The sequence below is a fragment of the Anser brachyrhynchus genome (genome assembly GCF_964034855.1).
Source record: "Anser brachyrhynchus genome assembly, chromosome: 21".
NCBI lineage: Eukaryota > Metazoa > Chordata > Aves > Anseriformes > Anatidae > Anser > Anser brachyrhynchus.
In genome coordinates this window covers 7,272,011-7,284,703 of record NC_137714.1, presented here as the reverse complement: position 1 = coordinate 7,284,703, position 12,693 = coordinate 7,272,011, and the positions used below count along the sequence as shown (strand labels likewise).

Below are 12,693 nucleotides of genomic sequence, written 5' to 3'. Positions count from 1 at the left end.
CATCTAAATTAATAAACTTCAGATTGGACTAAATAACAGCTAAAATATGCTAAACATATATAGCCAATATGAATTACCAATGAGATTTATTCAAATTGTTTTGATATCTGTGTTTTCTTGAGAGCGTTTAGTCTTAATGCCTCTGTAGTCACATTAGACAACCATGGCAGAGATGAACACAAATCATTCACTGTTTAACTCTTAAAAAAATCTCACAAGATGCTTTTGTTGTCAGGTAGCTAAAACTGGGCACTACAAAGTAATACGAAGAACTAATGACCAGCAAGTTGTACGTACAGGCAGTTATATTAAGAAAATTCCTCATATTGTTAGATTGCACTAACATTTAGAACCAAGGTAAAGTACACGAGACATTGCACTACTGCTGTTTAAATTAAGTGATTTCAAGTAAGTACATATAAGCCAGACAAACTTAGTAACTGAAACAACGCAGTGAGAAATACACAAGCTTACTTTCCTTTGCGATCTATTTATAGAGTTATTTATACTATGCTGTGGTATGAAGTGCCACACCCAGAAACATGAATACCTGCAATCCTAGGACTCCACAGAGATAGACTCAACATGCATGGTTGTCTTTTTTTTTTTAAACTTCCTCATGCTTAGGTTTTTAAGCTGGATTTCTACCTTACTACATACTGTCACTTACTATCAACTCCTATTTTACTTTTTCAAATGTACCATTAACTCCTATTTTAACTTCTTTTAGCAGCTACCAGAATAAACTTGTCCCTAACCTGAAGTTGTCCAGCATCAATGACTTCCTGCAGTTTATCGAATTTGTTTCAAGATGTGCAGTATTTGAATGGAGATACTGAGACACCCAGTTTTACTGTAACGCCAAAAATAGTGAGCTCTTACTGAGTCACAGACACTTGATCAATAGTTTAAAGTCAACATTCAGTAGTTATAGAACCTTTGTTTTCTAGGTTCACAGAGTTACTCTGCCTCAAGAATAGAATTAAAAAAGCAAACACCAGAGGGAGATTACTACAATGATACACCAAAACTGAATAAATAAATAAGGAAATCACTGACTATAGTGGTTACAGGAGGTACACTATTACAGTAGTTTATTCTAATAACCCTTGTAATTATTACACCAGAATTGCAATGAAACCAGTGTTATCACCTCCTCCATTTTTGAGCAGACAAAACTTTAAACAAACACCTTTCTCTTTATATAACCACTATTTGCCGCCAGCAAACTATCTCAAATTGTTTATGCTAAGTTCTATTTATGTTTACAGTGCCTTCCCTTGTAGAGTTAAGGCAACTCATATCCGTGCATCTCAGCAACACATCACTTTTAAAAATGAAATTGCAAATTTCTGTATTTTATTAAGACACAAGTATTGACATGAGTTCTCATCACTAAAAGCTTACCTACATTTTTACTAAAAAATTATGTGAAAATTCAACCGGCACATAAATGAATTGTAAATCAGCAGGCTGTTGGACTTTTAGTTTACAAGCAGCATAACAAAGACAAAAATCAACTGACTAGACATAAGGAAAAAACTTGTGTCAGTAGCTGTCAGTAGCACTGCCAGAAATTGAAGGCAGCGGAAATAATAATAAATGCATTATGCTTTTCCATACTACTATATGATAAAACAAGCATTTGCCAAGTTCCTTGCATGCGTATGTTGCTCCGCTTTTGGCTTGACACAAAAGAGGCCAAAATCTACACTGCAAATTGCTGTAGAATTCTACCCCATATTACTTGGCATTGACCTGGTAAATTATTTTGTTTAATCAAGAAAACACTTCGTTTTCAATGAAATTTAGTGAACTTACTTTCATAATTACATTACATTTAATTATTAAGTTTTTTTCTATACCACAGCATTAAAAACCACAGTATCAACATTTGTTTAACAGGAAAGTATCAGAAAAGATTACTTAGGCTTCTGCTATCATGTGCCAGTAATTTGAATCTAAATACTTCCAATCGAGTCTAAAGATTTTCTTAGGCCAATATTTAACTTCTCAAATGACTTAAATTTTGGCTTTAGAGTTAGACAGACATCAAAGCAACATCAACTTAAAGTCCTCAGAGTGGCAGCAAATTAATTAGCTAAAATGTTGTCTTTCAGACATATTTAATGATGAAATATAAAAAGGCTTCCTGAGTCTGCCAGCAACTGACTGAAGTCATAAGAACCAGGACTTAATTTATTGCCTTAAATCAGAGCTGCCAAAATAAGCATTGTGAAGATAACGGAAGCAGATGTGTTAACATCTCACTGCCCTTCATGTAGCATTAGTCTAAACACTGCAAGGGAGGGGGAAGCAGTTATTAAAAAATAAAGGGAAGCCTAACAGTGTTTACAAGTTACAGACTAACAGTTTACTTTGGGTATTCATTCATAGCAGGAAAGCAAAGGTTTTTTGATGTTTGGATTTTTAATTTAGATTTTTAATCACTTCTTATAACTGGACCTTTAAGCAGCTTGGATAGGTTCACCTGAATTTACTCTTAACATGAGACCTAACGAAATTTCTTTAATTTCTCATTTACCTACATAATTCCAATAATCCTTCTTTTTAAAGTTTATAAAAAAGGAAAGAAAACCAAAACCAATGGCACCCGCTTATTGTTTGAAGGCTTACACATTTACCCACAAAAAAAACTACTCTCATTTTCCAAGACAGGAACTGCTCTGAATTAAAATAGCATCTAAAAAACCCCATTGGAAGAGGAATCTGGTATTAAACATTCTACATTTTGTCCTAAGGAGATACTTCAGTCTCCACCTGACTTCAGGAGTAAGCTGTAAATGTAGAGATCGTTATGTAACATGTATTACATTTGATCAGAGACAACTACTCCATAATAAAGATAATAACTGCATCTGGATGCAAGAAATGGATACATCTGTGACCACAAACATTGTAATGAAGCAGAAATCAATAACTTATCAGCCCACAATAACTGCATGCCATTCTTACATATTTTTCCCCCTTTGAGACCCAAGAATAAGCTATCAACTCTTTCCTACAATCAGTATGTTGCAGGAGTCCAAAGGATTTTTAATAGTTTGGCTTACCTATCTGACATTAATTACAAATGCATCAGTTTGGTTTACCTCTCTGACATCAATTACAAATGCCCTGATTACTTTACCACGAGATCAGACCATGGACTTGTCGTCTCTGTGCGTCTAAATTCGGCAGGGCACGACAGAGAGGGGAGACCACACAGACTTACCCACTGTAGTGTGTTTTCACTCTGATGAAGTCTTTGTTCAAATCAATTTTGGAGCCCATTCTGCTAGGCATGGTCTGTACCGGGCAGCCGAGGCGAAGTTATAAGCCCACAGAAGTTCGTTCGAGCTGTGTAATTCTAATTCCGGAGAGCTGCAACACGAAGTTCTCCCCCAGGTGCCTTCCAGCCCAGCTGCAAAGGAAAGCAGGACACCGATGAGCACGCACACATCCCACCAAACCGGAGCAGCGTGCCAAACTTTACAAAGCCCGGCAGCTTTGGGTACAAAGCCAAGAAACCAACATGAAACCCACAGGACTCCTGACTCCCAGATACGTTCAACGAGAAGAGTTAACGACACAGCGCGCGCGCTTCGGTTTTTAAGGAAATATCCCAAGCGTTTTAAACTTTTTTTCCCAAATACGTTTCCAACCCAAGCACCCGACGGCTCGTGCCTGGCACAAAGAGCTCTCAACCAAAGCCCCCGAGTGCCCCCTCAGCTCTGCCCCTTCCCCCTGCCTGCGCCGCCGGGGTCTGTCTATCGGTCCGGCCAGCCGTCTGTCGGTCCGTCCGGCCGTTCCGGGCCCCCCAGGAAGCCCCGGAGCCCCCCCCGGGCTGAAGTTGTTCCAAGTCCCGGCAGAAGTTCGGGCTGAGCTCCCCCCGCCCCCCCGCAGTCGCCTCAGGATCAGGCCCCCCGTCGGGATCGGGCCCCCCTCAGTCACGGCCCCGCCCCGCCGCCGCTGCTGGCAACGGCGCCCCCGCGCCGAACATGGCGGCCTAGGAGGGCCGGCGCCCGCAGCCAATAAGAAACCTCCCGCTCCACCTGCCAGCCAATAGCAAGCCCCAACTCACCTGGAGCCAATCCCCGAAAGGATACCGTCTACCTGCGGCCAATCGCGGGCCGAGAACCGTTACCTGGCGGAGCAGGAGCTTCCCGGCCAATCGAAAGCTAGAAAGGAAGCGGTAGGCGAACACCTGCAGCCAATCAGAGGAGCCAGCGGCAAACGCTCTCCTCCCGCGCGGGCGGTGGGCGAGGTGACAGGAGTGGCGGGTGGGTGGTGAGCGGGCGGGTGTGTCTTGCTGCGCTCGGCTTCTCAGCGCTCCCTCTGCCTCCCCTCACGGGGCAGCCCGACTCCCCTCGGGCCCGCCCGACCCTTGTGGAGCCCTCCCGGGGGTTTCGTTCCCCGCCGGGCCTGCGGGAGGCTGGGCCGGCCCGGGGCGGCGCTGAGGAGAGGGGCGGCCGCGGGGAAGGCCCGCCCGGGGGCGGCCGCAGCGCGCTGGAGCTCCGGGAACTGAAGTCTCTGAAATGGTTAATGTCCTTTCTAGCTCGGTTTTATGAAGTATTTTTTTTATTTTATTTTAAACTATACCTCATTGGTGCTCGAAGCCCAGTCGTCCCTCACATACAGCAGGAGATGGGGCTCTTCAGGTGAAGGCATGGGGGAGCTGAACCTGCACAGAAACGCTGCTTGTGCTGGCCAAACAATTACTGTGTGCCTTAAAACAATCTTCCAAGCAATTATCTATGGAAAAAGTTTGCCTTGGGTCTTCGCTGGTCTATTTTTACCTGTTACTGGGCAATGGTAACACACCAAACTTCCAAAGTAAGACAAACTGATGTGTCTGAATTTGTGTAGCAACTCTTAAGACTTTCTGACCACCTTCAGTTGTGCAGTCGTAATCTGTATTTTGAAAATACACACACAAAGAAATGTCCTTAGTCTCCTGCCATTGTTTTGTGTTCACCTACATCAAGTTCCTTTTGGACGCCATTTAGCACTTTCACAAGATTTACGGGGGGTTTATGTGTGTGTGTTCATATGAATGCTGCTTTCTTCTGCTGTTTCTACAGTCTTCCAGAACGTGCATAGTTCAGTGCTATTTTACTACTTTAAGTAGCTGTAGAGTGGCAAAACTTACTCCCATCAGTCTAGATGTATTCTGTGACACCAAGGAAATGCACCAGATGTCTTCATTTATCAATTTTTAACCTGAATGAATAGTGTATCCAGTGTTAATTTTAACTCGGTGGAAACCGTCGATATAATTTCTTTTTTCCTCTTCTTTCAGATTTCCTCTGCTTTAAATGGAAACTGATATGTAAGATATGTCTACAAAGATAATTTCAGAGCAAGCTAGACTTTGATCTCCTTGTCATGTCAGTTTGATGACTTCAGCTTGTTGAACTGGGAGATAAAAGGTAGCAGAGTTCTTCAGAACTGCGATTTTGGCACTTCGTGTGTTTTATTGGTTTTTGTTTGTTTTCTTGTTTTTCTCTAGCACAGCTTACTCAGGTTAAAATACTAGGTGCATTTTCAGTGCTTAAGGAAAGTCTTAACCGTATGTTTTTTACATCTTGCAGAGATTTGGTAGCTGATCACCTAGTACTAATGTTAATTTAAAAATCTCTTCTAGTTGCAAGACTATTTAAGCACTTCAATTTTGTAGTAGATTGCTTTCCACTTCTGGGCAGATGGCATTTTTTGGAGAGGATGTCAGCTTTCCTCTGTGCATTAGCTAACAAGGTTGTAACTGGTTTGAAAATGCAACATATTGTATGATCATTGTTTCAGGCATATTGCTTTTAAAACGTCATTATCTTCTGTTGGCCTAGAACTGTAAATCCTGAATGTACTCCTGAGCTTGTTTGTTTGCTTTTTCAGATGGCAGATCATTGTATTTTTATCTTCTACTGAATCATCCTCAGCTTAATAAAAAGTCATACTGTTGCTGTCCGCTACACCCAAACTTGAACACCTGTTGATATCCTTATTAACGCGGCTATTTTAAGGGTCTTACAGGTAATTTCATTTTATTTTATTTCATATTATTTCATTTTATATTCATTATTTCATTGTGCCAGTATTTGTGACAGTAAATCTGAAGCCTGTATTTAAGAATGTATGTCTGGATATTTCCAGCAGATGGCAAGATATGCCCAGGCAACTTGTCTGGGAAACACACAGTTGAATACACAGTGCATGTAAGTGGTAGTTCTTTACTTTAATGCTGTTGGCTCTTAAGAACTGTTCTTTTAAAAATTAGCTTAAAGTGAATACAAATTATTTGAAGTTAATTATAGCATTACTTTAAAGTGCTGCTTCAGGCATAGATATTTGTATTAGTGCCTATAAATCTTGCTCCACTACAAGGTTTTTCTATCTGTATTTTCCTTTTTAAAGTTTTAAGAAACACTTGCTGTTTAATGGCTTTGGAAACTCTTAGGCTAGGCAGTACAGCTGTTTTAGTGGCTCTAACAAGAATGTAGTAAATTTCCTTATAATGATCCAGTATTCTTTTTACCTCAGTGTCTTGAAAGAAACAAGCTGCAGTTGCATAGGAAAGTTGTGCAGCAGAGATATATGTTCCTTTCTGTCTTGGGCCGTTATTCAGAGAATGTTTTGTCCTGCATATCTCTGTGTATATATATGCAGATGCGTATATACATATATATGAGTGTTTATGTATATGTAATTCCCTTTATTTTAATAGATCTACTCATATACTTAGAAAATGAAGCACGTATACACCTCACTGAATCCACAGAATGAAATTAAAACAGTTTATTCCAGGGTTCACATAAAGAAAGTAATGCCTTTTAACCTTTTCTGTAAAAGGAATAATATTCTAAAATCTCTCAGAGCATTTTCTCTACATGCAGCACTCAAAAGAAACAACTAATTGTCAAATAACATTTTTATACACTACAACCAGGAAGAAATTAGAATATTTATGGGTTTAAAAGTTAACTAGTTTACTGAATACTGTAAAAATAATTTAATTTCTCACACGTTACTAGTATTCTGTCACAAATAGTTACAAAACCAGGAGGAAAAATTAAAAATGTGCTTTTTAAAATTGTTTTTAGCTCACAGGGAACTATTTTCTCATCAAGCTGGACTCAGCATAACCAAGAGACAAACATGAGTTTTCACTCATCTTCTTCATTCATCCTGCTTAAAATCTGTAAGTAACATGGTATTGGAAGAAGTAATATGGTTTTGGAAGGTTGCTGTTGCATCTGAAATTTATTGCATATATTGAATGTTATTGGTTTTTAGCTCCTGTGCTATTATTTCCACTGTGCATTTGCCTCTTCCTGATCTATCAATAGATGCATTTGTCTAATGAAAATGCAATTCAGGTCTTACAGATAGTTCTGACCTTCCTTCGCAAACAATCTCAGCAGTTCTTTTTCACATTTTGATGTACAAACCTGTTTGAGTGCTTGTGCTTTGCATTAACCCCTTGTTGTTCTGCCAGCTATGGCTGCTGCAGAAAGAAAGGAAGAAAGGGAGCATCCTAATGCTTACTCATTCGTATTGTGTGCTTCCTCTTGTATAAGTTGGAATTGTGAACATAAGAACAGATACAAAAAAAAAGTCTGTGAATCCAGGCTACAACCAAAGGGAGAGAGATTTAAAGGTGTTGGGTGTTTTGGCTGCATAAAAGAAAGTTTGGCCAATTTATAGCCATTAAAGGAATGTTTTTTCTTAGTAGAATGCACGCAGTAAGCCATGGCTCATAGTTCAGTAGCTAAAGGCTCATGCAGCTGGGCTAGTGAAGGGATACAGTGGCTTATTCTTATGAACAGTACTTTTGGTCAATACAGGTAAAGAGATTTTCACGTTGAAATGATTTTTCTTCACTTTTAGGTCTGAATTATACATAAATTTAGAAAGTCTGTTTGATAACTGTTATCATTGTGTATCCCAGATCCTAAAGGGGAAAAGCTCAGCTCTTGAACCCAGTGGGGACTCCTGAGTTGAATATTAAAGGAGAATTGCAGGTTTCTGAGAGAAACACTCCAGGTCTGCTGGATGCCTTGTGAGTGGGAGGCAAAGGCGCTATTTAACCGGAAGCATAACATGAATTGATAATCCTGTGTTAGGAGGCTCTTGGTTTACTATCACTGCCAGTTCGTCTGCCTCATCTCCAGAGCATTCTCTCTGGTTTACAGAAAGCTGCTTTTGAAAGAAATATATCCATTTAGAAACAAAGATCAAAGGATACATATTTGTTATGGTTCATTTTATTTCACAGATGATGAATTCAGGAGAGCTGAACACACTATCTGTGTAGTTTGGGGGCTATTAGTGCTCTGTTGGTTTACTTCTGCCATTTCTACTGGGTATAAGAAACAAGGAGAAGAAGCTCTCTGAGTTAATTCTGATAGTTAAATGAACACATAAAGTTGTGCAATTAACTAGCAAGTGACTCAGCTAGGTCCTTCAATGCTTAAATGACTAAAACTATTGGGAATGTTCCGACCATTAAACATTCTTAAAGAGTCATTGCTTTGTGTGGACTCATCATAGATGATGTACAAAGTTCTTATAAATTTAGACAAAGACCCAGAGTTGTAGGGTTTTAAACCCGATGACTGGGTGGCAGGACCTGTGGGTTTTTCTACATTAGCCTTGCTGAAATTAATTTGTTTGTTTGTTTTTTAAATGGCTCCATCCACAAGTACTTGTATGTTGCTGACAGGGTTGACAAAAAAAAAAATCCGTCTCCTTTTCTCTCCCATAAATATTTGAATTTAGACATGATTATGATAAATAGTTCTTAAAGACAGTTATTGAAAAAAATAGGCCAATTAATACTACTTTTACCTTAATAAAAGGAGAAGACAGTTGTCCCATTTTTACTTGAACTAGTGACTTAAGATCTTCAGATATTTTAGGATCTATCAGCTTTCCAAGGTTTTAAAGATTTATAGGGATTAGAACTGATGATTTCAGACTATGAACAAAACAACAGATAAAAGGAAAGAGAAAGCTGTTATCTTCAAACATACGTGAAATGTGCGTAACCAGTTCTGTGTCACTCTGGAATGAAAATGCATCTCCACAGAATTTCTTCTCTGACAAATCAAACCAGCAGCATATGCAGACGTGCAGATTTCTCTTCAGCCCACTTTCTCTCTTTTTCCCAGGAAAGAGACAAGCTATTTTTTCTATTGAAGTAATAGCATTGAAATCACTGGATCCAGTGGGAGCAAGTATGGGCCAAATGCCTCTGAGTTTGGATTAAAAAAAGTATAAGTCAAATCATTAATATGTTTTAACATACTCTGGAGTAAAGCATATATCCTACATACCATCAGAAATCACCATGGTAGTTCCTTACTGATTTCCTTGCTGGGTTGCATATTAGTGGTTTTCTAGCCTGTGTTAATATAGAGAAAATGAATAATGTTTCAAGACTATTTTAAGACAACACGTCCTTTATTTGTGGTTTTTATGGAAGATAGAAGTACCCAGAAGCTAATTTACTTTTGTTGGCACCACATTAGCCTGGAGGATAAAGGAGAATTCTATGCGTAGCCCAAGCTACGCACATTTAAAAACACAGAACCAAACCTCTACGCTTCTGTGTTTATTTTTCCAGGATATTTAAGCAACCCGTCCTGTGAAAACACATTTTTTGCCCATTTTCCTTTCGTGTATGTACATCAGCAGACAATACGCTGGAAACCATAGAGACTCCTTTCTTCTTGCTGCATAACCTGATCCTAATCCTTTAGAAAGCAATGATTCCACTTCTGAAAGGTAACAGTGAAAGAAACTGGAGAAGAAAGGAAACTGATGTTTCTGCAACTGAAGACATGTAACTGTCATTTCAGAGGATGGAAGAAAATGGTGAAAATTTTAAACAAAAAAAGACAACCCTGGGGGTCAAGTATTCACCTTGGATTCTCGAGTATCCTAATTTTATTGCTTTCCCTTAACCGGACTTAATTACGCTTCTCTGAATTCTCATTATTCTCAGCTAGCATTGAGTTTGAATGAAACACAGGCATTCTTAGTTCAAAATACTCCAAATCCTGAAAGTGCCTGATGAGTCCTTCACTAAGCATAAACAAAAACACCACTAGTGCAATCTGAAGATACTCATAGCCAACATATAAAATGTTTCTTCTTTATAAAGTATAGGTTCAATTGTAAAATACTATATGCACTGTAGTTTATAAACAATATGTAGAATCCTCCTGGCTTTTACATGTAGAATCTCATCTATATATATATATTAGTTGCACACACACCCTGGAAAGATGAGGGTAGGATAATCCTAAATAGATGCCTATAAAAATGTGGTAAGTTTAAGAGGTACAGAAATAGATCTTTTGTGTTTGGCTAACTGTAAAAGAAATGTAACAATAAAGGAAGAGCAGCCTGGATGGAGTATGGTGCCAGATGTTTTACAGATTACGTTGTATTTCATCACTCAATCTTTATTTAATCTTAAAAGACTGTGGTAGTTCTAATACTGGAATAGCTCAATGGCCTATATGTTGGCTTGCTACGTCCGTGCCTGTTCCACACGTTTCCTCCTTAAAGCTGGCCACTTTTTTTTTTATAGTTTAAAGAAAAACATCCTCTTCACCCCCGTCTAGTAACCCAATGCATGAATATTCAGGGCTTTGTGATATTTGTGGTAGCAAAGGTAATTCCCAGTGCTCTTCTTTTTTTCCAGTTACTTATCCAGTAAGCAACTAATGCAAGCCTGTACTTGCTAGCAACTTACATTACCCAGTGGCTATGTTAAAGGTGTTTGGGCCAAAATTATGATCTTCAGAAGAATTTGTTTAGGAGCGTGGAGATTTTTTGAAGAATGCTGTAAACTGCCTTTTTGTCTTTATTGCATATACGTAGTGACACAGTGTGCAGTGCAAGAGAAAGAAATGGGAAGAGAGTGTGTGTTTGTGTGGGAATGTGCTGGTCAATTTATGAAATTACTGCAGGGTTGAATCTCTTTAAGGTAATAATATCTGGAAGGTACAAATTTTGTACATTGAGACTTAAAAATTCTGTATGGATTTGTGTTTTTCATACATGCATAAAGAGATTAGAGTGGTCTTGCCTAATATGTCTAGTGTCAAAGAGAAATAAAATTGTCACTCTTTTCCAAAGTATGACATACTTTTCAAGACCTACAAATATAAAAACATTTTTCTTTGCTTTGTAATAGTGTCTGACTTTACCCCACTTGAGAACACAGAGAACAATGTAAGTGCCAAGCATTCCTGATCTCAGTAGGAGACGCACATGGTCCATGACAGACATTATAGCGAGAGAGATAGGATTCTGGGCTAGAGAGGTCTTCGGTTCAGCAGAATTAGTCCGTCCCACGCATTGGTTGGTCCTAGATCTAGAATGATCAGAAGAGTTCTGAGATAGCTCAGCGATCCGGGCTATTTGGATGACTTGTTTTGAACCAGCATTTTGCTGAGCAGTGAACTCCATTAACAGCTGATTAGTTCTGTTGGTGCTATATTTTCTGACAGACTGGGCTTGACTGTCTTCTCAGATTTGTTTTTGCTGTGCACGAGTTAGTAGAAGGAATAGGCACGATGGAAAGCTGGTGTAAGGAGAGAACAGATCCCTAATGCATTATGTAACGATGAGCTGAGGTCTTCAAATTCATTTCATTTAAGACACTAGCTATAAAGGCAGAAAGATGGTGTCATGCATTTCAGCTACCAAATACATCCACATAGATACATTCACTGCCAAATTTTTATTCAGTCTTCATCAAGAGGAATGAGCTATATATGTTTGTAACATATACTGGACACGGAATTATTATTACCTCAAAAAAGCTTTCAACCATGGCAAGTGTTTTGAGCCACTGTAATAAAGAGGGCATGAGGGGAGTTCCTTTAGATTTTTTTAAAAAGAAAATAGGCTTTGCTATCTATTCTGCTGCGGAGAGAAATATAAAGGGGGTGCTGTTTTCCTCCTAATGGGGAAGTGCTTTCTTAGGTTAATGACTCTGAGTATTTAAAATCAGCAATCGTATTAAGTGTTTGGTTGTACCGACACTAGCAGCCTCATTGAGTTAAATTGGTTTCGGTACATTATCTGTTGGATTAGCAAACCTGAGAAGAACTGACGTGAGAGCTTTAGCTTGGATAAATGCTTGCCTTTTTGCCCAGAAACAGTATAGACATATCTGTATATTGACCTTTTAATGGTGCTGTCACTGCAAGCATTGCTTTCCAACAAATCATGCAACATCTTGCTCTTCATCTTGTGCTTTCTGATTCTTTTCAACCTCTTGAGGCAGCAACAGCTATTTTTTGTAACATAAATACAGTAGTCTGCGTAAGTGCCCCCCAGAAAGCACTCATGAATACAGAATGGTACTTTCTTTTCTGTTGTCAAGGCCAAATTAGAGTTTTATGAACCCTTGGGCACTGAAAAGGCAAAGCTTCATTATGGGATGAAATCTCTGAGGTTATTTTGATTTTCCTTATAATGTCTTTTATCTTTCGGTTCAATAGTTGGAACATCTATTTTGTCTGCTTATGGAAGCTACAATTTCCTTATAATCTACACTTTATTAACACTTCACATTTAGAACGATCACATTAATACATATCCCACTTTCTTTGTCACGGACACACCAGTCCATAGAGCAGTACTCTAGTGTGCTGAAAGGAACACAAATACTCT

General features: G+C 39.0%; 2 protein-coding genes across 9 annotated transcripts in view; one reads left to right on the top strand and one right to left on the bottom strand.

The window, feature by feature from the left end:
- The window catches only part of PRKCZ (protein kinase C zeta), a 48,071-nt gene extending 43,793 nt beyond the window's left edge, over positions 1-4,278 (bottom strand). The window contains exons 1-2 of one of the 4 annotated variants that reach the window (XM_080564458.1): positions 4,148-4,278; positions 3,236-3,424 (exon numbers count right to left, since the gene is read on the bottom strand). In XM_080564458.1, coding sequence (XP_080420584.1) covers positions 3,236-3,306 — 71 coding nt within the window. In that variant the 5' untranslated portion in view covers positions 3,307-3,424; positions 4,148-4,278. Of the gene's footprint in view, positions 1-3,235; positions 3,425-3,546; positions 3,713-3,751; positions 3,998-4,084 lie in introns of those variants that run through there. The other 3 variants (XM_080564456.1, XM_080564459.1, XM_080564457.1) reach the window with 3 other exon arrangements.
- The window catches only part of CFAP74 (cilia and flagella associated protein 74), a 74,528-nt gene continuing 65,896 nt past the window's right edge, over positions 4,062-12,693 (top strand). For 3 of the 5 annotated variants that reach the window (XR_013941414.1, XM_080564414.1, XM_080564411.1), the window contains exons 1-4: positions 4,404-4,541; positions 5,303-5,432; positions 5,896-6,033; positions 7,101-7,198. The gene's annotated coding sequence lies outside the window, so the exon portion shown is untranslated. The other 2 variants (XM_080564412.1, XM_080564413.1) reach the window with 2 other exon arrangements.